The following is a 26,894-nucleotide window of genomic DNA, read 5'->3' on the forward strand; positions in this document are numbered from 1 at the left end:
TCTTATATAATAACAAGAAATTCCTTAAGCTTGCCCTAACCTGTCTGACCAGAAACTACCCTGTGTACATAACATTAATGAGTGTGTAAGTAAGTACTACACAAGTCAAACAGGTTATAACGTTTTGTCATCTGCTTTATGTTTCTGTTCTCCTTCTCATTACACCCCTCTTCCCTCCTCCTTTCTTCCGATGAGATAAAACATTATCCCATTATATGACGAAGGCCTCTCTCATGCCTGAATCCCCCTGCTGCAGCCAAAATATCCCCTAACACCTACACATGGTCACTGAACACATGTACTCCACACATGCACACACGCTAAGAATCACCCATCCCATACCTCTCTACCCCCTCCTCCCCCTTCTCTCTGTCTCCTTTCTTCTTCAGCAGCTGTGCGTCATTTTAACTGTTTTCTATGAAACCTGGTATTCATAACTGCTGGACATGATTTCACCCTTGAGTCCTACTAACATCATAATGGTAATAGTTTAATCTGCATGGTCCTGACCCGGTCCTGTTGTTTAGATGTGACCTGAGTGGGAGAAAGAAAAGAGGCTCCCTTAGAACACATTACAGCTGGGAGCCATTGTCTCGATGAGGAAGAAGGTATCTATCTATCTATCTATCTATCTATCTATCTATCTATCTATCTATCTATCTATCTATCTATCTATCTATCTATCTATCTATCTGTCTGTCTGTCTGTCTGTCTGTCTGTCTGTCTGTCTGTCTGTCTGTCTGTCTGTCTGTCTGTCTGTCTGTCTGTCTGTCTGTCTGTCTGTCTGTCTGTCTGTCTGTCTGTCTGTCTGTCTGTCTGTCTGTCTGTCTGTCTGTCTGTCTGTCTATCTATCTATCTATCTATCTATCTATCTATCTATCTATCTATCTATCTATCTATCTAATATTTAACCTTTTTGGATGTATATTTTTGGGAAATCATTTTAAATTGCAAGGTGTTGGTGCATTGTTATCTGGCCTATCTGTGAATCAAGCAAGCAGCTTTCCAGCTAACGAGTAATAAAAGTGGATAATTCTGATCTTGTAGTTGCAGCTTCTAACTGCATAATTAGCAGTACTTCTATGTACCTTTGCAATACTTTTATTTTTTATTTTAAAAGACATCTAAAAATATTTTGGTTAATATGCCAGTATACTTTCATCACATGTTGGCAAATTTAACTAAATATTACTCTTTGGTTATAATTGTGCTTGTTTACAGATTTTTTATTTTTTATTTTTTTTACCTCTGTGCGTTAACTTACTGTGTGACTGCCTTTTTTAAAACTTCTGTTGCTACTCCTTTGTATCTATCAATGCAGAGTAAAGATGGTGAGTCATGAGTGAGCAGGCATCAGGAAACATGACAAAGAGATGTTAGATCCCCTCTAACACTCTCACACATACAACACACATACACACACACAGGCCACCTGACTGGAAAAGCCTACATGAAGCTTGCAGAGAGTTTCTCCACACCCTGGTGTAAAAAAAGAACTCATTATTATTGAAGACTAATTAGTGTTATCCCCGCCTGTGTGAAAACAGACTTATCTAGACAGGTTACTTAAAGCACAAATGATGTGTTTGTAAAATCATGTGTCACGTCAAATTGAGAGGCTGACATTTTCCAAACAATTCCTTCCACAGCACGTGTAAAAAGTGTTGCAACAGGGCCTCAGACTTGGAGTCAAAAGAAATGTTAAGACTTTGGTTAATCATTGTTCATCATCAGAATCAGGTCCTTTCTTTGACAAACAAATATGTAACCACCCTAACATACAAAAAAAAAGTCTGTCACGTTGATAAAAGTGTCACTAATGTAATTTCAGCCTTTCCACAATGCGATGATTGGGTAAATCTGTGCATCATCTTTAAACAGGTGACACCATATGACATGAGACTGACCTCTGAAGGTAAGATATCAAAAGAAACCCATAAATATAATCATCGCCCCGGTGTCTCGTAGACCACTGATTACAACATAATCACATACAGGTTGTGTGTGTGTGGAGTGATTGAAAGAGTGTGGGTTGAGAATGTCATAACCTCGCACACATAGGATGGGTGGAGACTCCAGACATGGTGGAGACAGAGGTTATAAACTTGGGAAATACTTTTTTCATAAACCCCATTGTTAATCCCATTTTACAGTATATTATAGATGAGTAATGTTTTACAGTTTCACTCTGAAAAGGTGTAAGATGGGGCGCTTGAAGGTGATATTCGTAGAATATAGCCTTTATTGTTATTTCTTGGGGGTTGAGTATAGCAGTGACCGTAACATTTTCAAACAATTCACAAGTTTACAACTCTGGATAATAAATTAGTTTGATTAAATGAGTTTTTAGCTGGTTATGGAACATACGGATATTAATAACAACCAAAAGTAAACAAGACCATAACGTAGAAGATGAAGTATTTCTCAAAAGGTTTTCTAAAAACCCCTGCTATGAGTTAGGTGTCAGACGAGCTATCTGAAAATCCTTTTTTTTATGTTCATGTCAAAGATTAAATAGGACAAGCTCAACAGAGAGATCAATTGCACTGCTTTGCCCCTAGGGGCAGAGGCGCTGCTCAACAGGCAAGGCAGGCAACTGCCCCCCCCCCCCCCCCCCCCCCCCATTATCCTCAAAGCAGGCGGCCCAGGATGCAATTAGACATATATGGCTCTTTTCCTGTATGTCTTTCTCCACTCGCTCTCTCCTTTTAAACGTCTGGCTTTTTCTTGTAAAAACATGTTCACAGTGTGGTAAATACTTTTAATTACTTTAATAATACTTATAATGTGTATATTTTGGTAAGTATAATATTTGATTTCTTCTCCTTCTTCATATAATGTATATTACAATACAAAATGTCTTGCACCTGCAGAGTGTTCTGCTTGTTTTCCTAAAAAGAACAAGAGAGTTTGGACTTGTGTTTTTGTCTTTTTTCAGTCCATCTTTATGTCTGCTTCTTATGTCCGACTTTATTGAATTCAGCTGTGTCTTTACTGGCTGGACTCGATGCTTCAAAGATAGGAGTTGACAAAAATCTATTCCCCTCATAAAGAGTTTAATAATCAAATGAGAACTAATAAACTGTTTTGCAATGTGAGTCGATGTGATATTCAATCTGCTCGCTTGAACTACTTAGTTTTAAGTTGAACCTTCAGGCCTGATTCATTTGCCATAAGTTGCTCTCTCTCTCCCTAACACACATGTACATCTCCAGCACACACAGTCAGAGGCATGAATAATATTTTTACTGGAAGCTTCTTGAGCTCTGCAGATGGGACAACATGCCACTATTTTTGTAAAGCCGCCTCTTCACAGAGGCTGCTGTATAAGTGAGGTCAGCCGATCAGTCTGTTGTGGTGCATGTGATCAATAAGGCACAAAAATAATTCAATTAAACAGTGTCATTCTTGTGCTTAGATCAATTATAACCCATTTACCCTCAGAGAGTGGGCAATAAGACGATGGTCAGACTTGAGTGTTTCCGACAGAGCTGTGATCTGCTGCACTCTACTGGTCCAATCTATCATTACACCGACATTGAAACTCAATAAACAGCAGTTAATTTTCAAAATGTGTCTGACAGGTGAGGTGAGCTGTTTTAAATAAATTCTTCGCATCATATCAGTTTTGAAGCCACTTTTTTTGCTAGCAGTTAAATTTTTTTATGCTGGATATTTTATTTTGTTTTATTATTGCTGGTTCGTTAAACATTTTATTTAAAGCTCCTAAAGAGGAGTTAGTTAAAAATGCAAATGAGAACATCAACAAAAAAGATCCTCTATTTCTATACTGTTATTTGTGATGCTTAAAATTGCTGTAGCAGAGTAGGCGTCAGACAAGGGGATAACAGCACCCTCAACAGCTTAAACATCCTTTTATTTTACTGCAAAGATTCACAGTGACTGATACATCTGACTGTTAAAATACAATACAATGAGATATTTTTTTTGTTAAAAACCACTTCATGAATATGTACAGGACACAACTAGAGAAGCAAAAAGAGGTACCTCTTTGTAAACTGGGGTCAACAAAATCAGCACAAAGCTTAAGTTTCTCACAGGTGCTTTAAATTGCAGTTTGATTTGGGTTAATGCTGGTGCTCAAGAAGGAGACGTCTACTGGATCAAAGGGTCACACATTTTTCCTTAAATTAAAATAAATTAATTTAAAAATATGTTTGAAGTACAACCCTTTGTCAGGATTTAGTTTTGAATTCCTGAGTTTCAATGTCTTGTCTTGTCTAAGTTCTCATTTCCCTAGTGTGTTTCCCTGGTGTTAGTGTTTCTTAGTCTAGTCTTTAGTGTTTCCTGTGTTACTTTCTATCATTGTGTCTTATGTTGTCTGTAATATTGTTATCTGTTTTTCTGTGTTAAGGTTTCTTAGTGTTTTCAGTGTCACGTTTTACTATGTAGTTGTCCTCAGTGTTTCTGGTCTTCTGGTTGGCTCCTCTGTGTGTTTCCCTTCTGTCTGACTGCCCTGATTGTCCCTCACCTGTGTAACCAGTGTTTGATTACCAATTTGTGACGCCTATTTAGTCTCAGTGTTTCTTCCCCTCTGTGTCAGTTCATTGTGTTTCTTGTACCAGTCTGTTGTCGGATGTTTCCTCGTGTCCCTGATCCTGCAACTTCTTCTCATCATGGTGTTGCAGAAAATGCTGTCTCTTAAATGTACAAAAAAGCTAATTTGACCCTGAATTTGCCATTCATCATTAGGTCTTGTTTTCTACATGTAAATAGTCTTCACATTGTGGATTGAGCACCAACATGTGGCAAATTTTAATGGGGACACATTTACACGACGACCTTGTACAACTTATCAACCTTTTACACAACGTGTATGAAGTTTTTGGTCCTGCATACACAAGTTATTTTACTACTTTATTCCATCAAATGTTTAATTTGCATGCACATACACACGTCATCCATTCTGCAGCCACAGTTACAGAACATAAGTGAAATAGTTCTATCACTTTGTAAGTTAAAGCCTGCAATTGGCGACTTGTAACATGTATATTTCTGACATTTTATTGAAAATATGTGAACTTAGTTTTTTTTTATCGTGGTATAACGTCAGCAGTATATGACCTTAAAAGATGACTGTTTATTTATCGAACTGTCAGCAACAACAAACATAAGCCTGCTATCACTTTTACTCTGGTTTTCTTAGCACCTGGTGAGGTTATAGAAGTATATTAGTGTCTGTGTATTATTCCAGTTAGTGAACATATTGTACAGCAGTTAGTCATGAAGCCCTGAGGTCAGCCATTATTCATATTTTAAACACATCTACAGCTAAATATCTTTACTCACTCTTTTGTCTCACTTTCCAAATGTAGACAGACATGTGTGACGCTCTATGAAGAGATACACACGAGTACATACAACACGCTACACATGAACAATATCTGCACCGGCAGTGCTTTTCATTACCACAACACAACCATCAGTCAGGGGGATTTATTTGTGTATGTTTGCAAGAGTTTTTGACGAGTGACTCATCTTTTTTTCTGCCTTGCATGGTATGTTGCACCTTCCATTCTGCCTCTGTTTGCTCCCATTAGCATGTCAAGGCTGACATTAACGAATGAGCCTCATCAACCTAACTGACCTCTCTGCTGTGAAACGGTGAGAAACACACTTTGTTTTCCTCCGTAAACAAATGCAAATTTAAAATCCATAACAGATCTTTCTAATAGATAATGTATCATTGGGTAAAGATGCTTTATTTGGACCTTGAGATGCTCTCAAGATGTTACAACAAATGTTAAAAGGTGAGTCACCACAGCAACAGAAAAGGGGTACATGGCTGTCTAAACATTTCATCTTTATACACTGCAGGGGAGGTGATATCATTATCTCCAGAGGTTTTAAAATAGAAAGTCTTGCTCATGAATTCTACCTTCCTATAGTTTTTCCACTGTGAATCCATTTCAGACATAAATAACTTACAATGTATGTGATGAAATAAAATAGAAGGTTAGTTGCTCGTGAGGTGTCTGATTCATTGCTGATCAATAAAGCTGGCTGAGCAGAAATATTGAAAGACTGATTTTTTTTTTAGATCCACTCTGAGTAGTAAACATGATACCACGTTTCTGATCTATTTGTGTTTCAAAGCAACTCTCCTCTGAACTAATAGAAGAGAAGCATCATGGGAGAAAATCCTCCACCCTTTCTCTTCATATCAGTGATAAAGGAGTCGACACGAAGACACTCTGCAGTAAGAGTGATAAAAATATTCACTTCAAATACTACCTCTTTTTTTCCTCTCTCACACTCACATATATAATTTGTTGCCAAGCTATAACTGCCTTGCATCGGCCCTGGTGCTGCTGATTCATCGACTTAAAGTGATAGAACCACTCAGAAAAAATCTCTGCAGTTGTCAGACAGTTTATGGTGAGCGTGATTTTAAGGTGTGTGACGCCTGAGTCAGAGCACCATGACCTGCAGATTTACAAATGCAGCTGACAGGGAGGCTCATTTTTATACACAGTGAAGATAGCAAATCGGATGCAGTCGGGGGTATCTTCTTTTGGATTTAAAGAGTTGGATTTTCTTTCTTAAGAGTATTCATTCTCTCTCCGCCTACCTCATCTATTTCTGTTTCACTTTGTGATGAATGTATCCATATCCCTTACTCCGATACTCTTAATTCAGGTGCAAAAACAGAAACCTTTTTGATGTTTGACTCACCGTTAAATAAAAACCTACTGTCGAGAACATTGTCTCTCAATTACCATTGGCTTTCTTGAAAGTTGAAACTAAGGTGACTTAGTAGGGAACAACACAAACTGCAACTATCCAAATATTTCCATAAATAGAAATAGGCAGCAAATCCATAAATGATGCAAATTTGAGAAGACGTGCAAGTACAAAACAAATGATTTGATGGAAACAAGCTGCAAAAAAAAAAACATCTTGCAGAGATAAATTGAGACAAAGCCAGCAGCTCCTGCAGGGGGCGACACTTACTTGAACTGAATTTTTGTAAAATCTATTTTATAGAGTAAATAGTTGTACTTCGCTTCGGGATGAATGCAGCCAAAAGAGGTCAGTTTGATGACAGAACAACAAACAGAAGTGCAGTGTTTTTCTTGATGGGTTTATCTTGCATTCTGGGGATTCCCTCCAACAAATCGCTGCTCAGGTCTATGGAGCTACAGTAGGCACACATTGATGTCCAACATCCCTCCCCCTGCTCTCCCATCCCTGCTGTGTGTCCGCTTCTCCTAATTGGAGCAGCTGTTCACCTCTTTACTTCTCTAGTGTTTCTCCCGGTTGCCAAACTCTACCATCATTCACTGGTTGGTGACTTTTTGCAGCATTTTGTTGATACATTTGTTTTGTACATTTGTATATATATATATATATTTTTTTTAAATTCCACCTTTTCTGAATTTGCAGCCTGTTTCTACAAATTACAGAGGGTCATGACTGCACTTTTCCCCCTTGTAGGCCACTTTGAAGTTTCACAGGAAGAAAGGCTGGTGCAACATTAAGTCGGTATATGCAGACAACACTGCAGGGCAGCACAAAGCATGTTTCACTGCAACACATACATTTCTTTCTAAACATGTTTTTCATTTTTAAATTCTGTATTCAAACAATGTGTTTACAATGATATGACAGGAGAAGGGTGTCGCCTTGTGTAATTAGTGTTATTACAAGGTGAAGAGTGATTAGACACGTGACAACAACATTCAGAGGTTCACACACGCCGGAGCAATAACAATAACAATGATGCTTTGGATTAGTGAAAAAGTTAAAAAAATCACAATCTTGAGTCTCAGTGACGGAGTGATTATGGAAGTACAGTCACAGTAATTTGTAAACAAAATATACACATACATACTGTACCATGTACTCTAAATCTAGGGTGGAAATAGTACTGTTTTGGTTATTAACTGTCAGTCACTTTTTTCGCTATAGTCCTTTTAATGATCTATTATTTACAGAACTTATCTTTTATTATTTTCTGTATTCTTTTGGGAGTAGTGTATACTATCATTGGCTTCAAATAAAAACTAGAAGGATCATCTATTAAACATTTTTCTAACTTCACAATCTCCTTAAAGTGCCAGACTGTGATGGGGAAAAAAAGTGCACAAGTCGTGCAAGCGAATCACACGACAACTCAAAACCTTCATCTTACATACACCATGCAGACTGAGCGGGCACACAATAAAACCTTTCACTTTAAATCTTCACAACATGATTCCAGCATTACAACAACGAGCTAAGTGGACTGTGGAGGCAGCGTTAAAGCCACAGACAGCAGTTTGGTAAAGTGTGATGGTCTGAACAGTGTATTTGAAAAAGATAAACCCGTCCCCTTTTTATTCACAAATCTACTGGCCCGATAGGATGGCAGGCTTACTTGGCAAGAAATGTGCCACTAAAAGATAGCAATATCCACAACCTGAGAAAAAAAAACCTTGGACATATAACATAAATTCACGTGTCACTGCATGAGCAAGTCCTCAGATAAAAAATAGACAACTAACATTTTTTTATGTCTTAAGATCCTTGGGGAATCAAAATAACGGTTACTGCGAGAAAATCCAGACCTACGGTACATCAAACAAGCCAGTACTGATTCAGTCTTTACTTCCTGGGCATATATTATCCCAAGTCTGTGCCAACTGGTCAAGGTTTAACTTGTTGCTAAGCAACACCAGCTTATACTGGGCTGCAATCAAAGGGATATGAAGCGCATTCTGCCGTGCAAAAGCAAAAGTACAGTGAACGACACGGGTGATTAAAGAAAAATAAGATGGCTCATCTGCTGTTAAATTATTGGTCAGAGAGTAGACTGTGGATCTGATGGTTATTCCTGTTTGATATGTTCTCGTTAAAGACCCTGCAAAACTATTTTGTCGACATCACTATGATGGGTTTGATTTTGTAAATGAGCGCATTTTCAGAAGATTTAGATATTTTATATAGTTATATTAGTTTGTTTGTGTTTTGTCTGAGCTCTTCTCGGGTGCCTTTCCAAATTGAGTGTTTTAATTTTTGTCAAGTATTAAGACTCAAGCAAATATTAAATCAATCAAATTTGATCAAACCACAACCACACAAACCGATGCAGGTAAGATGCAATTTTGAGTCTCAATTTCATGGAATTATTTTGGTCTTTTAGCAACTTTTTTACCGCTACAGAGAAACACTCCAAAAATATTCCAGTTTGAAGGGCTTTAAAGTCTCTTTTTTAGACAAATCTTGTTCTTGCTAGTACACTGCTGGCTGTGGCTTCATGTCACCTGACAGTTCTTCAACAGCGAAAAACATTACACAGCAACACAACCCATCCTGGTCACAATAGCTGTACATATACAGCCTCAGGCTCAATGTCGCGCACACAAATTGCAGGTCCACTTATTAATACACATACATACATACATCAAATTTTGACAGCCAACCTTTAGCAGAAATCATTTTCACACTCAACAACTGAACACCACAATCCAAATTCTTCATGCATGCAGCGAATGAACACTCCTTGTTTACTAAGCTGTGTTACAGGTGTTTTAGTAGAGTGCAGATATGGAGCTACATGGAGCCTTTCAGCCTCAAACGTACATCTTTGAACTCTCACACAGGAGACTCAGACTCATATCAGTTTTTTCACTCTGTGATAAGAGTTAAACCTGAAGCTCACATCATTTAAGGATGAATTTCTCCCCCTTTTTCATTGTTCCAACATTCTTCTCTTTCCTGGCGAGAAATCCTTAGTTATTCTGTGTGTAGAGACGTTGCAGGTGAAGCATGTGTGAACAGTCCCATGGCTCATGATTCTTTATGAACAGTTACAGTACCACAGGAAACAACTAAATAGTAAGAGAGACATCAGCTTGGCACTGCTTTTGTATCATGACATAGACACAATGCAGAGTCTGTACCGGAGTGTGAATGTGTATTATGTGTGGGGGATGTGTTTGTGTGTTAGTGTGTTCCTGCAGTCTTCGTCCTCCTCCTCACTGTGTGGGGGAGCAGTCGTCTAAATCCAGTAGCTCTCGGACCAGTCTTTCTCCAAACTGCGCTCGGCTGTAGCGTTTAACCGTGTAGGCGTCAGACATCTTGTAGAGGATGTATGCGTTGTTGATGGCGATGCTGATGCTCAGCCAGAACACCTGCTGCCAAGTCTTGTTGGGTTTATGGAAGATAAAGTACCTACGGGAGAAAAACAGCTTCTTACTCCATTTTAATGGAAAACACAGCAGAACTTTATGCACCTAGTCACCATGAACCCACAGCAAGAATTAGGAGTGATCCGTTTGAAAATCGTTATACATACTTGCTGTACTTGTCATCATATTTGCAGATGTAGCTGAGATGCGCTGCAAAAGCTTCGACAGCCAAGGGGCATGGGATCTCGCCACTTTTCCTCTTTATGATCACACCTGCCACAAGCCAACACAGAACAATCTATGAGTATGAGACATACAGCACAGGAACAAGGTCCCACACGAAGGGACTCACAGTCTCTAGACTCTGTGTTCCCATAACTGAGGACCAGACACAGGAGAGGATCATTGTTAATATTTATGTTTTCAGCTTGTTCCTCTTCAGGTCCACGGAGGGGGATGAGAAAACAGAACATCAAACTTTTCACGGAAAGAAAAGCACAGATGTGCTTACAAAAAAAGAGAGACGGCTTTTTACATTTAATTCTTAGTGTGCTATGAGTTCGCAGACAAATATCAGGGTCCGTAGACGACCCAAGTGTATACGGAAAGAGCAGCTAGTGTTGGCATTTAATCTCGTTCTCACTTCTGCTCCACTTTCTTAGACTGTCATTTTTCTTTGATTCAAACTTTTAATAAAAGGCAAACATGTCAGCTGCTCTAGAAACCCAAGGATGTAAGATAAGTATGTTCATTTTTGACACCAATGGATAACTTTTTCCTCCCGTGTGGCATCCTGGAGGGGAGGGGGCTCATCAGGAGACCATTTGATAAGAAGCAATCTGAATGTAGGCTAAAAAAGATGTGTTCATACCTGACACACCTTTCTCAGATCCCAGTAAATTAGTTCCATAACATCATAATATTACCCTCATAACAATCACGACATGGTTTCATGGTTTTCAATAAACAATATATCTAATTCTATGATGCTGAATGAAATACACTGTTTAGATTTGGAGTGTAGTAAACTTGCCATTCAGCTATGATGATTCAAAGAGGGGAAAGCCACAGATTAACTTGTTGATCTCGTCATTGTAAGGGCTGTAACAGAGTGCAACCCCTCCGAAAGGGTTTAACAAAGTGGTTACATAGAGAGTGGATTATTCTCTAAGAGGGGGAGAAAATCTGGATCCTGTCACCTCCTGGAAATGGATTATCTTGGATTAGAAAGTCTCACTTTTCCCCTCACATGAATGCTTAGCATTGTGCCGATTTCCCCTGCTAATAAGATAATCTTTCTTTTGAAAAACTGTCAGATTAAAAGCATTTTAATTTTAATTTCCTATAATCATACAATTCACCACCTGATGATCGAATGCATGTTTAATATACTTAACATGAGAGTTTAAGTGCTTGATTGTGTACCTTGTTTTGTGGGGGCATAACTGTTAGTGAGGAACCTGAAGTGTCCCTTGTTGTACCAGCTGATCAGAGACATGCTGCCCTTCATCATCACTCGTGATTGGCCACGCTGTGCTGGCGTGGCTCCACAGACCAGCATGCTTTGGGGTAAACCAGTACAATCACTCTTCCTGGTGCTCAGCAGACCACAGCAGTAGATGTCTGGAGGGAAACAAATACAAAGGCATGCCATCATTTTGTTTTCTTATATATTTAAATCTGCTACAGAGACATTCTACTAGTACAGATGATCAAAATAAATGTACTGTATTAATCAACAAATACATGATAATTAGATCAATCAGTGAGATGATCAACACTACATCGATGGGCAAAAATAATGACAATTAGTTAATTCTGCGTAGACTTTTTTCATGCATCGGGGTTTTTCTACATTCTGCCTCAGACATGAGCCTCTCTTTCTCAGCTGTGCTGATTCTCTTCATTTGTCGCCTTCATCCTTCGTTTTTTCAGTTTTCAACCCATTTCATTTCTTGATTTCCTACATGGGTGAGCAGCGGTGAAAGAATCATGGGACTGACTGCTGCTAGTTTTTGAATGCTCTCAATTTGAAGAGTGATTTTTATCACTAGTGTGTGCGTGTGTGTGTGTGTGTGTGTGTGTGTGTGTGTGTGTGTGTGTGTGTGTGTGTGTGTGTGTGTGTGCGTGCTTCTATGTCCACAGTGAGTTCAGCTTAATTAACTTACTTCACTAATCCAGCCTAAAAAAATTTGAAAGAAAACTCCTCAAACAATTCTTTCATGAAGCTCAGCTCTGAATATTTCTGGCTGAATGCCTCATAGTAGCTTCATCTAATAAGGATGACAGAATATTGATTACATCTCCAGACTTGTTTGTTTTGAATTGAAAGGCTGTAGATCTGCCAGGTTGAGTTTTCAATTGCTCAAATTAGTTAAAAAGCTTTTGTGAGAACTGCTATACGGCAGATAAACTCATTAGTTCAATGAAGAAGAAGAAGAAGAAGAAGAAGAAGAAGAAGAAGAAGAAGAAGAAGAAGAAGAAGAAGAAGAAGAAGAAGAAGAAGAAGAAGAAGAAGAAGAAGAAGAAGAAGAAGAAGAAGAAGAAGAAGAAGAAGAAGAAGTTATCTTTACACTAAAATATCAAAATCTATTAAAAATGAACTCAACCCATGTTATATATCTTTTGTTGAGTAGTAGGTTTAAGACGGACGCAGAAGAACACAATGAGCCTTTGTTACAGCACAATGTAGGGCTTTGAAGTCTCATTACAAGGTAAAATGCAACAGACTGTCATTCTCTCTTTGCCGTTTAGCCTGAGGACGCTTTCATCACAACATGATTAAACATAAATAATGCAAAAACAGACAGCGATAGCATGAGGAGAGAGATTACAATCTATACATCAAAGTAGAAATTAAAGGGCGTAGACAAGAGATGAGATACAAAGTAGATGGATAAAGGGAAGATGGTTTATGAGACTTGATCGTGTACCTTGTTTGCTGAATTCGCTGAAGAGGCCGAGGCTGGTGATGGACGGCCCCGTGAAGATGATGGTGTTCTTTCCAGAGATGTTCTGGCAGAGCTGTTTGGCCACGAGGCTGTGGAGCTGAGGTTTGTTCTTCAAGGTGGCCAGACTGTCTGTACCCTCCTTAAGATGGACTGAGATCTGCAGAGTGGGAGAAAAAAGGACATTTCGATGAACCACATATACATCATCAGTTTGTCTTAAAGCGCCATTTTACTGTCCGCTTGATTAAAAAAAACAAGCTTCTGTATAAATCTAAAACCTTTTTGTGGGCAATCACTCATCAACTTGTTTACTGGAACAAACAAAGTACAAGAAGATACTAAAAATATATTTTCCTATTTTAGATTTATATGACAGCATAAAACATCTGCAATATAAAGAGCCATACTTGCCATATTTTGTCAGTTAACGATTCCTTTGTGAGTCTGTGTTAGGTGACCTCTGAACCCATCCTCTCTGTTGCACAGTGTAGGCAAAACAAGGACTCTTCAAGAAATCCAGAGGCAAATTCCAGTTTTCTTTTTTCAAATTGCATCAGAAAAATAAAACTTTTGAAATGATTCATAACTCATGAATCATAAATGTAAGATTTATTTGGAAAGCTGCACCACTTTGTATGTTTTGCATGAGTCTTAAATGACCTGCAGGATCACTATGGCCACATATATGGAAGTATGACTGGCTGGTAAAGATGTTTTCAGATGCCTGAAAGTTTTATGTCGTCGATCCTGCATCCTATTAAATAGTTCTTTTTGTTAAAGTTTTGCATGATGGTAAGGTCAAAAGAAATGGCAAATGGTGTCTGTGGAAGCTGCATGTGATGTGCTCGCCCTGGTGTCATCTGGGAAGGAGTGAAACCACGCAGGAAGTGGAGGATTAACCCCAGTCTTATAAAAATTAATCGTCTGTCAAGATTTGCTGATCGTTGCTCACCATGATTTAAGATGCCCTCTTTGATCTTTGATGCCCTCTCCCTCTCTCAGTCTCTCCCTTCCCCCTTTACTTCCATCTCTTCCCTGTAATGCTCCTAAAGAATTTAGTGATCTGTTGGTCTGCTTCAAAGCAGACCGAACCATGCTTTATGGCTCTACACGCTGCTATGTGAAACCCTTCAGGACACAAATCTCAAAAGAAATCACTAGAGCTTGGCTTCCATAGAAAGCCATTATCACAGATGTACAAATTGAGAAAGTGTCCACTAACTGCCCGGTGTTCATCTTCAGCACCTACAGTTCTGCAGTTGTTCACGAGCTGAATGGCATCAGCCTGATTAGCTGGCATCTACGTCAAGCTTTCAGCTATCACATAAGTGGTCAATCCATTTCTGTTTGCATGGTGTATGTATGTGTGTGTGTGTGTGTGTGTGTGTTTGTGTTTGCACAAGCTAATGGATTCTCATTGATTAGCTCCATTAACTTGTTTTATATCTTAGATTTTTTTTCTCTCCCTCGACACAATTCATTTCGCGGGAGAGAGTCAGATTGCAGACACACACACACACACACACACACACACACACACACACACACACACACACGTATGTATATGTCATATGTACTGTATGTTTAATGTATGAGATAAGGTAATAGGGCTTTAATATCAGTCTGTGATGCTTCTTACACACCATCTGTTTTAAACAGTCGATCAGAGATTACAGTTGAAATGATGTAAAGCTGCATTCATCAGTTCAATTAACTCAAAGCAACATCTCCAGAAAAAGAAATAGTTTTTCCATTACAATTCGGCTCATGGTTTGTCCTCTCTTCACTAATGTCATTCTGGACATCGTCCAGTCCAAAGATGGAATCCCTTCATCTGCAGCAGTCTTTTCTCTGAGGACATTTTATACAGCGATTAAAATTGTATTGCTGTACTTTCATTCCAGTTTCTAAAGAAAAATAAATAAAGAGTATATCATGGAGAGGTTCAACCTTTACTATGCAGTCATTGTTTAGAAAGAAGATATTGTAAGTATAATTAAGTGACATGTTTTAAATATGAGGACAGCGTTTGACACTTTAAGCAAAAAAAATGTGGACAATCCAAATGTGTAGTGCTGCCTGTAAAACTCCAGAGTAAAGCACTTTGCTGATTTTGTCTGACTTTTATGTCAGTTCAGTTTCAGGATTCATTGTCACAGAACAAAACTATAAAGTTTGACTTTTATATATTATATTTCAGAGCTAAGTTTTTGCATTGCTGTTCAGTTGCACTTCAGAACATTTCAGTCCAATCCACCACAAGCCTCTGCAGACCCTATTTATTATTAAGTTTACTGCTAATGCAGCCACTTACTGTATACAGTATGTAACAGTTAATTCAATATGATTGTTGCCATTGCATTTGTAGTTTTCTTTTATGCCTTTGTCAAGGAAATGTGTACCAATGGGGCTTTTTCTTTAGGATAGCAGTACACACAATATCCAGCACAGTATCAGTATACAGACATACTGGAATAAGAAATCACTCAAACAACTTGCTGTAAGGTTTGCAGGTTTGTGCTTCGATCACATTTTGATCACATACTGGGCCGTAGTAAAGAGGTTGCTTAAATCTCTCTTTTTTTTAATAAAACGAACAAAATAAAATAAAAAGCACAGCCTTTTGTCGTTGTGGTTTTTAATGTTTTGTCCTCTGTCAACGGCAGCGGTCAGAGTTGGACAGGTCTGTGTGGCAGCCCTCCCGCAGTGCTGGGCTCTGGTTAAGTGGCAGTGTTACATAATCAAACGACGTAGGAGTGGCAGGTTGCATTAAGGCCAAGGTTGTTAGTGAGCAGAGCGAGTTCGTCTGCTGCTGTGACGACTCCGATTTAATCCTCAACTGGTAGCTTTTCTACTCTAACACAAGATTAGAAATAATCTGACAAAATCAAAATGACTTTCATCAGTCCTTGAAAGCAATACACCAATATTCTTGATGAATTCTTTAAATTGGACTTTTTTTCTTTAGAGTTTCTGCAAGTATTGTGCTGAATACAAAATGAGGAAAACACTTTCAACCTGAGAATGAGATCCAGAAACCAGGGAAGATCAAAGTCTGATGTTTTATTAAAAGCCTTTTTTGACTTCCGGCAGATTGAAGAAAAATGTTACCACTTTCATGTACAATATGAGATTTCTGCCTCAAGCTTTTTAGAGGTTGGAAAGAGATGTTAAATCCTTAAAAAATAATACCATCCAGAAAAATGTTTCTTGAAAGAATGTGACTGAGGAGTGCTGCTACCTGACAGATGAATCCGGTGGAGGTGCACTGTCGAACCCAGAGACTGAACTTCCTCTTCTTCCTCTTCCTCAGCTCTCTCTCCGTACAGGTGGTGATGAACACTGGATCCTCGTCTATCAAAGGCTCATGGAGAACCTGGAAACACACACACACACACACAGACCGTGTTACCGTACATGTGAATTTGTCTTTTTTATATAACCATGTCACAAGTACAAGCTGTAAGAATAGCCGGCCTTAACAAAGGAGAAAACTGTACTTTCCTGTGAGAGACACAAATGAGGCTGTGGATGATGTAACATCATAGCTTAGTGTTACGAGAGAAAAGGCAGCCAAACACAAATGTGAACAAGTATTCTTGTGTTTGAAGGTGATACAACAGAGAGAAAAAAACTGTTCTTGTTAGAAATACAATCTCAAATGTGCAGCTTTGTCTGTAAAGACAGAGAGAGAGAGAGAGAGAGAGAGAGAGAGAGAGAGAGAGAAAACCCATTCTTGTGTCAGTTTTTAATTTTATTCCCTTCAGAATTTCTTTCTCTCCTCCTGACAGGCTAGATCATTTTTCATGACACAAAAAGAACTAAGTGAAGAAAAATGCTTTCATTTCATTTGCAACTCTCTTCGAACTCCACACTAAAGCTCATGGAAATAGACAAACTAAAAATAGGCCGACGTGAATAAAATAGACACAGCTCGACACCAACTTCCTCCTAAAAAGGCAGAAAGATAGAGTAAGCTAGTTTTGTATTCCTTTCAATGTTTTTATACTGAAGTGTGACTTTTGAATAATGCAATATACTCAAAGGTACTCGTAGAAAAAAACCCAAGAAAAAATAATTTATACACACAACAGTGGTTCTGCCATGTGTTAAGCATGTTGTTGATTGATTCAAATGTAAATATGATGGAACATGAATATATAAAAAGCACAACAAAGACACACTTTTAGGTCACGTGCATGCTTCAAACATTCTCCATCTTTTAAAGCAAACATTACAGATTAAATCTGACACAATAAAACAAATAAATGATGACTTTGTTGTCTGAAATAAAATTAAAAAAAGGCTTTATTTTTTCCTATGACGTGATGCTGTATGAATATCTTAACAGAGAACAGAGACGTTCCTGCAGCCACAGTGTCCAGTACATCCATATTACCATCATGTTTAGAAATGTCAGTATATTTCAATAGGAGGTGAAGCACGTCATCTTCTTCTAGTACGTTTTTTTTTTTTCCACAACGTCTGCTCTGTTTCTCTAAATAGATGATGGGTCGGATCAGATTCTGAGGATTAGTGTCTCAGTGGGGATTAAAGAGTGTATTACAACAGGCAGACATTCACAAAACACAAACAAACAGACAGGCCTTCACAGAAAACAAACACACACATTCACACATTAAACCAAATATTTTCAGATTTTGTTTTTCTTGGACGATTAAACCAGTTCAAAAACACCTCAAACCTGGCCAAATATTTATCAGAGACGCTTACAACCACACAACAAATATTTGCATTTCCAATTTGCTTTCCCTTCCTCTGGAGTCTTCCTCACCTCCTCCGTCGGCCGAATGGCCTCACCATGATTTGACTAAAGCTGATGTATGCAGCATCCAACAGCTCTCCTGCTCCGCGACAGAGAGCAACAAGTCATTTCCAAGTCAAATATTGAGTTGTGGATTAAACAAGTGGAACATTAATGAGGCTATTTAGCCTTCATATGCATGACATCACCCAAACCATAATAGCCTTTTAAGAGACATGTCATCCTGTAGATGCCTCTTTAGGCAGTACACTGCCTTATCCAATCAACTGAGGACAAGGTGGTTACATTTGCACATGGGTGCTTCGTGTAAATCATTTACATGGCTTCACTTATCCTGTATCGGACAGAGAGGGGAAGAAAATCTGTCAATGCACTTGCTCGCTGTCTGCAGCGGTTGTTCTATGATGAGTGGACCAATGCTCTGAAAGATTTTAACCTTGTAAATCAATACTAAACAGTGTCAACAGACTGAAAAACTGCCAGACAGACACAGACAATGTGGAGCATGGCTGTCAGAAGGTGCTGACACAACCCGCTAGTGTTAATAATGACATGCTAGCGCTTATACTCATTGACATTTACCCACACAGGTTGAAATAATGACAACCGGCAGAAAAAGCCAGCCCACAAAGGCTCCTGTTTTTGTTTTTTAACAACCATGACCTTCTATTTGTTATTTCATGGCAGTAAAAAGTAGACAAAAGTGTTGCGCTGATTAAACTATTAGTTTGAACTGAAGGAAATATAATACATCTACTAATGACAGTCACAATGGCCATTTAAAAAATAGCAACTTGGCTGGTAAACAAGAATTGGTTTTATTCTTTTCTTTTTAAATATCAAGCAAAAATAATATTGTGTTTTGGACCAAAGGTACCAAACAAGTCTATTTTCTGACATCTAAGTGACTGTATTATTACTTGTTTGATTAAGAATATGAACTGATTTATTGATGATTAAACTCATGGTCTTATGCAGCCTCAACAATCGTGTCAACTCTCTACTTCCTTCTGCTTTTCACAGTAAAATGAAAGATAACATTTCAATCATCTGTGGAGCAACAGATTCAGTCTGTGCCACTCTCACTATCTGTGCCCGCTCTCTACCCCCGGCGTAGAAAACCAACAGACAAGACGAACTGGCCTAGATACACACAAACCCTGTCACTGCTAATAACAAACACACACACACACACACACGAAAGCTGGCATGCCCTCAATGTTTCAGTCGAATCATTTTTAGATCTTGAGCTCGAATGTGAAAACCACAGTTCAACAAACCTTCTATTGCTGTTCAGGGAAATGTATGCACCAAATTTTATTTCAGTCTGTTTTGACAGGTAATATTACTGCAGACTGAGAAAGATGTGATATGAGGCTGGGGTTGCTGTTTAAGGCGTGTATTCCCAAATGCATCAGAGCACTGACATCATCTTTCACTTTGAAGATGATGTTATAGCAGTCAAACCGAAGAAGGCAATTTAATCATCGACTTCCCGGAAAGCTGTTCATTTTTAAGAGCTCAACATCAGCTGCAGGGGGGTTTCCAGATCCCGCTAGAATATGATTAGCCCCCCCTGGTGCTCTCCTCCTAACAAGCTTCTGAGTAAGCTCAAGTTGTTTTGTGTTAATATCGCCAATGAGAAAAGCTTAGTATAGTTAGCTATGGTAAAGGAGATGTATAATGCAGATTCATTTTTAAATACATCCATATAATGTTACAATGTTGGATGTCCATACTAAACCTCAGCAACGTTTTTTTAAACACAAGACACACAGTTGGTGGTATAATCCCATAACGTGGTTTCCTGGCATTCTGAACGAGAAGTTACGAGAAGTCTTCCAGACTTAATGATGACGAGACAGCATCTGAAATGAACCATTTCAGGTGGATGCTGACGTGAGCGATTTTACTGACACCAGTATAAGATACATTTTTGAGTTACACATCTCCCAATGGTACTCAATAAGTGTCCCAGACTGACACAAATAACGGTGAAAGTGAGTTTAATATATCCCCTGAACGTTATTTATTGTGTGACTTTATGCTGACAATTTTAGTGTTAGTGTCAGAGGAAAGTTCAAATTAAACTTCAAGCAATTCAGACAATCTGGAGCAAATTACATGATTATGATTTGTTTTTTTCTTCTGCCAATTGCCAGAACTCTCTGCTATTAATCACACACATATTTCAAGCTTTATTCTCATCAGGGAGAAGACAAGGAAAAATAAGCATGAGTGATTGCTGCTCTCTCTTTGTGCTCAAGAAGAGAACCTTTTTTTCTAGTTTGCTTTTGTTGCCATCGAGTCATCGAGTAATCAAGTAGGACAAGTGCATTACAATAACAATGTAGAGGTTCTGATTAAGTTGAACAGACTTGACTTTTATCAGGCTGTGTGTTTGTGGATGCTTTGATCATTTCATTGCTGCTGTTCATCTGGATAGGAAAGTAAAGTAGCAGTAAAACTCTTGCCCACCCAAAATAGAGTTGCAAGGCTGGCGATCTACTGCCCCAGTTACATTAATGTAGATCTAATGCATTCAGTGAAACAAGTTGAAGTAAGGCTTCCGGAGAGGCAGTCTGTTAAAAAAAAGATGGCTTTACAAAAAAAATATTGCTGTGTAGAGGCTTTGCAAGAGAAGTGCTATTATGTATATATATATATATATATATATATATATATATATATATATATATATAGGGGGACCAACTAATTTAATTGTAAAAGTCTGTCAGTTCGTGCAAGATAATTTAAGGTTCAATTCAAAATGTCAATTGAGCTGTTCAATCATGACCTTTGAGGAACAAGGCAGCTGGGTGTGAACTTAACAAACAGAAAAGAAAAGACAATTAATAAAAAAAATCTGTTGGAGAATACTGATATCTGTTTCTATTTGTAGCACTCAGCTGACACAAACAAAACGTCTCGAGGGAGACACTGCAGGGATCTGTGGAACGGGACACATACCTGTGTCTGTGAGGGTCTGAAGGTGCAGCCAAACGACTGCTGAAGCAAGTCCAGGAAGGGCTGGATTTTGTACAGGCCCTGATTGCTTCCCTGTGACGGCCGGAAAGCAACAATGTGGAAGTACTTTAGGATCTTCTCAAAACGTGCCTGGCTCATCTTCAAGGCGATGCTCCGGTTACTGAAGAAACCCGAGCTCCAGATGCTGAGCACCGACTCACAGCGGTGCACACTTGTGGAGGTGACAAAGCCCAGGAAAGCCTTTATCTCTTGGGCTGTGACGGGAAGCCAAACGTCATCCGAACCGAAGCGCTCCTGGAACTTTTTGGCATACATGTTTGTCTGAGTAACCATGTTTTGGATGCAGTTGTCTGGAACGAAGAGCTGGAAGAAGTCCAAAGCGGTGGCGGTGGCTGGCATCTTCTGAGCTGGGCCTGGATGAGGACATGACGAGGGAAAAAAGTGTGAGAATCACAAGCAGATTGAAGGATAGAAAGTCCCATATGGGCTAACTCAAAGCCAAACTGTCACTCTTTCCTGGTTCTTAAACTCTGGCAAGTGGCCTTCAATTTGATTGACTTGGCTGTTAAAAAAGGTTTCTCATTGTAAAGGGTGATGGATGATGAATTCAGATTTCTTGAGCAGTCATTGTAAAGGCTGCGTGAGATGCATACAAAGTATTTATTGCTAATATAAACCTCACTGCCATCTCGTAAACACAGAGAGAACTAATAGAAGACAACCATTAATTGAAAAAGTCAGAATAACACAGCTCATTCACATTGTTGTGTTTTTTTCATGTCAAAGACACGGCAGCTTTTAGTATGAATTTCACCAGCCTAAGGCAGCGGTAAGACTGTTTGTCAACAGGACATGACAGCCACCACACTGTGAACATTGTCACTGTGGTGTTTTTGATGCTTGTTGAAGGTTTAAGTGTCTTGATCCTTTAGTGTTACGACAGGCAGTGACTCAAAATCATGATCTGAGAACGGATACAGCATGCAGCCATGAAAGAAAGCACCTGATATCTGACCGTCAGTAAAGCATCAGCTGATGAGACATAAACAGCAACATTTCACAAACATACAAAATGTGCATAAGCAAACAAAGAACAAAGGGTGAAATACATAGCTAAAATGCATAAACTGTTCAAATAAACATTAACAAATATTATTAGTAGTATTATTATACTATTAGTTAAGATAATTTAGTTACCTGAATGTAATCACCATAAAAGTTTGCTAACTGTATGGTTAAAATACAGAATAGATACATTAGATTGAAGATAGCAAAAAGATCATATTGAAGTAATATGCCTTTACAACCACAAATACAGATTTAAATGAACAGTTAGCCACCTAAAGGATTTGGAAAAGTAAACTTTTCTTAATCCTTCACAGTAAAGTAAAAATTAAAATGGTACGTTGTATCCTCAAAATGGGGTGCTTAAAATATGATAATTGTTAGCTGCAAAGTAACTGTTATGAGTAAACTTCAAATGAAAGATAAAAGGTTTATCTTAAAGTTACAAATCACAAAGTTTGCAAAAACAACATGAAGGGCAAAATAATACAATAAACCCTTTCTTCATCTCTGAACAGCAAAGAGTCTGTGTATTTCTGGAAAGCCTTTTTCTAATTTTATTGTTTGGCTGCCTGTAGCAAAACAATGGTATTTTACTTCAGTATTTAGATGTCAAAATAAAAAGTATGACATCTTAACTGTTAAAGCTACATGTAGAAGAGGGCAAGAAGAGAAATCACAGAAATCACAGAGTTGAGTTAAAGTATGCTCAAATAGCTCATTCTTGCAAAAAAAATGTGTTGTATGGTGTTGAAGCACAGCTGTCCACTGATTTGCATACTATTAGAAAAAAGCTGAAAGTAAAAATCCAGTGTGACTGCCTTGGAGCAAACTTAAAATCGATTAAAACATAGATTCAGATAGAATCTCCACCAAGGCGATATGACTCAGCTTCAGCACATTTCAAAGGGAAGACAAAAATACAACCTCAGGATCATTTCGAGGGCAAATTAAATAATTTTTGTTCCATATGTTTTTCTTCACAGTTCATGTTGAGTTGAGCCTACATCACTCTGACAAACATAGTCGCTGACTTGGCTGCTGTTTTTCCGAGAAGCTTTTAAATTTTCGATGATGCACATGCAGACAGATATAATCTCTCATGACAGTTGCAGTATTTCTTTTTTTTAGAGGACAAACATCTGGAGCTTTAATAACCATGGATTTAAAAAAAGGAGATTATGGTGTTGGTGGGTTGGGGGTTAAACATTTATGTAGACAAAACATGGAGGCAAGCTTTTTTTTGTGTTTTCTTTTTGTGCATTTCTTTGCTTTGGTTTTCCACTTACATTTTAAATGACAATATAATAAAATGTGTGCATCTGTGTAAGAGAGCAACGAACAGGCAGAATGCAGACAGGACAAACTGTCAGAAATGGGGCAGCACCAGTAATCTATACGATGTGTCCAGAAAAGCACATGTATAACGCTTTAATTTCTTCCAACATCACTAAAAGGTGGTAACATAATCAGAGATATCATACAGAGATATGGACGTGTGCTTCATAATCCTCACCCTGGTCTTATTCTGCCTCTAACCCCCCTTGCACCACAGGGGTTGTTTTTAAGTAATCCATAGCCCAATTTGGTTTCCATCTCCCGCCCCCCTGTTTGAAAACCAACCAGTATTACTGCTGTAACAAAAACCCATAACGCAAGTTGGAATGTTTGCATGAGGTTGACTTGATGCTTTCTGACGGAGCCTGATGATTTATGTACGGGGTGCACAGTCTCCAAGGAGTGGAGATGTCACTTCAACAATGTGTCAGCACTGTCACTGCTTAAAAGTAAGACACTTAGAGGGACAGAAGATTGGCCAGAGAGACAGACGGACAGGTAACAAGAACACAGCCAGACAGGTTTGCAGAGAGTGTGCATGATTAAAATATCACAGTTGATATTTCCACCATGGGCCGACTTAGTGGAAACCTCATCAAGCTTAAGCAGCTTGAGATCCCTTGCCATTAAAAGCAGTGGATAGACATATTTATGTAGATATGATGACGCTCAGGATGTTTCAGTCTTGAGGCAGATTAAATCAGAGTTCGCTCTTAAAGCTTTGAAGTGTGATTACGCTCCCAGGCAGTTCTGCATCCATCCAGTCGGGCAGCTCTTAATCATCACAACCCTGATGCGGATGGCAGGACCACACCCACACCGACTGAGCTTGTGCAGACAGGAGCAAACTGTATCTTTAGAACCAGACCAGACTGTAGAAAGACAGGCACACACACCTGCTGCCTCTCTGGCTTAAGTCAACAGAGCAAACAATCTAATAAAGTGGGACAGCACAGAATATTCACAGGATGAAGGGAGATCCTAAAAGCTTTCTCTCACCAAACTAAGTCCTTACGGTACACCAGCTCCACTCAGTTTGGTTCAGATTATTTTGGATCAGTTAAATAGATTAAAGTCATTATCTGAACTCTGTCTCAGGAGGATACAGAAGTTAGCTTGATAACAGTGGTTAATGGAAAGTTCAAATCCAGAAAAAGGGCAGGGGTAAATAAAGTCATTTCAAATTTTGTTTGGTTGCCTGCTCAGTAGTCTTGCTATCAGTGTTGATCATCATATCTGGTGGGTTTTTTTAATCATTCCACGGTACACTGGTGCTTGGTTATTCAGAGATCATGTACATCCAGGCAAAAGCTTACTTGGTTGTGTTATTCGTTGTATAATGTAAGACTTGCAATTTGACAAGCAAGAATAGAGATCGAGTTTGGAGACAGCTACGGAACAATTGCTAGCTTCTACTGTGATCAGATATCTAGTGATAAATGATATGCTCATCATTAGACAACAGGTGACGGGTGCTGGTATAGCATTACATTCAGTGTGCTCCACCTCGTTTGCTCTCCACACAGACAGTTTTTCTGTTTGGAAGACAATGCTATAGTGCACTATTCAGAACACAACAGTAGCCTGCGTGCTTCTAACACCAAACAATCATATCCCTTTCCTACACATTCTACTATCCTATCACCTCTGCACCAGCTGGGAAGAAGAAGAATAGCTGGCAGAGGACATGAAAATGAAGATGGTACCTGACACAAGTCTGCACCAGAAACCCAAAGCAGGTTCCTGGCTCCCTATTGTACTAAGTGATAAAGCTGTTCTGCAGTGACAGCACTGACTGTTGGGATACGTTTGGCAAGCAGAGGGTTAGAAAAAGCACAGGAACAATTATTGAGAAGATGATGTTTGTTTATGTCTTGAAGTCAGACAGAGCCTTGTTCGTGCTTTCAAACTGTCACGATTCACATGCGCAAGTGTCCCCTGTTTGCACACAAATAACAAACATTCGTGGCAAGGTGTGCAACCTAAATTGGTGTGCTTCTAGCTCGCATCTACTGCCAATGTAATTATGAGTTCTGCTAATGAACTTGGCGCAGGAGGACACAAGCGGGGTTCTTTATACAAGTGTGTATGTGTAAGAGAGAGACAGAGAGAGAGAGAGAGAGAGAGAGGAAGAGTGTGTGTAAACCAGAAGGGACAACATGCTGGTTCACTAAATTAAACAGCAGTATGTCTCCCAGCTCTGCCCTGCAACGAGAGAACACACACACCCACAGGAGAATGTGTACCAGAGCACCTAGGGGTGAAGTATCAAAGGCTAAGCGTTTGCCATTAACTTAATACAGCAATTACAGATGCACTGTCACGCTTCACTCTGCCATTCACTCATGCACAGGAAGGGTGCACGAACACACATGCAGACAGAAATGCAAATAACAAAAGCATCAAGGTCTTATAAATCAGCCTCGTGTCCTGTGTAACATGTGCCTTTACAAACATGGACGTGGATTGCACTATTTGTCCATTCATTCACCTCATGCATTCTTCCCAGTGGCACGGATGACCTTACTCATTCTTTCACGAGCGTCATGTCTCACCATATGTCTCTTTGTACGGTGGGACCGTGACATCCTGCAGAGTCTCCGTCCAGCCTTCCTCCTCTGCCTGACTCCGGGACAGCGAGCCCGGGGGACCGGCGGCATTACTCCCGCTGTGCCCACTCTCCTTGTCGCCTCGTTTTTGGTGGTGGTGATGGTGGTGTTGCTGCTGCTCCCCCTCGCCTGTTTCGGCTATGCAGTTATCGGAGTCGGAGTCTCCGGAGGTGCTGTAGAAGGGATTGTCACTGCTGTCGTCCCCGGACTCGCCGAACACGTCGTCAGATATCTGCAGGCTCTCGTACCGGGAGCGGGCCGCTTCCAGGAGGGACAGCGCCTTCCGCCCGCACTCCGCCATCTCTCTCTGTAATGATGGTGCACTGTTCCCCCTCTCTTTTTACTCCAGGTCTAACCCTTCCACAACGGCGTGCGCAAATTGTCACGATCTAAAGTCGTGATGTGGTGGAAGGCTCGGATGCAGAGCTCCGGCAGCGTGTGGATCCAGAGAGAGCTGTCCGCTTCAAGGGTACTGAAATATTTCCTGCCTCCTCGTTGTTGCGCGTCTACAGCGCAGCGCACTGGGCAAAAATGATAGATAGTTAAGGCACAGCATCCGGGTTGAGATAGCAGCGATTTCTACATACCAGAGAGAAAATAGAGAGAGTAGTGATTGCTGCCGCATCACCTGACACCACAGCCTGCAGAGATGTCCAATAAAAAGCTTCTCATCTCATCCAAATAAAGGAGGAGCTGCTCGATGGGAGATAAGAGAGCTCATGTTACTGAGAATACAGCCTACAAATCGTTCTCTCCCTTTCTTGATTTTATTATATTATGAGTATTATAACCGGTTATAGATAAGTTTAGATTATTGAGCTACACACGGATGCATTTGAATTAAAACGGTTTTATATTTATTGAACGTAGTTTCAATACAGAGCATGAAACTTGTGTGATGCACACTCAATCTTAAAGCTAAGCTTTTTAAAGAAGCTTACACATTTTTGTATCTTATAATACAATCTTTCTTAGAAGGTGAACTTTATGTTGTACAATATCAACGTTTTGGGATCACACATTC

General features: G+C 39.3%; 1 protein-coding gene across 1 annotated transcript; it reads right to left on the reverse strand.

Annotated features, from left to right (window-relative positions):
• Positions 1-7,579: 7,579 nt before the first annotated feature.
• pgbd5 (piggyBac transposable element derived 5) lies at positions 7,580-26,704 on the reverse strand. The gene is made up of 7 exons (XM_079363180.1): positions 25,817-26,704; positions 20,841-21,271; positions 16,326-16,460; positions 13,067-13,241; positions 11,559-11,756; positions 10,301-10,406; positions 7,580-10,176 (listed from the first exon to the last, which is right to left on the reverse strand). Exons 1-7 carry the CDS (start codon positions 26,169-26,171, stop codon positions 9,981-9,983), a joined length of 1,596 nt encoding a protein of 531 aa, XP_079219306.1. The 5' UTR covers positions 26,172-26,704; the 3' UTR covers positions 7,580-9,980.
• Between the last annotated feature and the right edge of the window lie 190 nt (positions 26,705-26,894).

This window comes from Symphodus melops (assembly GCF_947650265.1).
Source record: "Symphodus melops genome assembly, chromosome: 15".
Classification (NCBI taxonomy): domain Eukaryota; kingdom Metazoa; phylum Chordata; class Actinopteri; order Labriformes; family Labridae; genus Symphodus; species Symphodus melops.

Excerpts from the sequence above, each read along its gene's own strand:
- pgbd5 (XM_079363180.1), bottom strand. The coding sequence starts at position 26,171 with ATGGCGGAGTGCGGGCGGAAGGCGCTGTCCCTCCTGGAAGCGGCCCGC. Across the intron at positions 16,461-20,840 it reads TCAGACCCTCACAGACACAG|GTTCTCCATGAGCCTTTGAT; the intron begins GTATGTGTCCCG and ends GTGTGTTTCCAG. Across the intron at positions 10,177-10,300 it reads TATGATGACAAGTACAGCAA|GTACTTTATCTTCCATAAAC; the intron begins GTATGTATAACG and ends TTTCTCCCGTAG.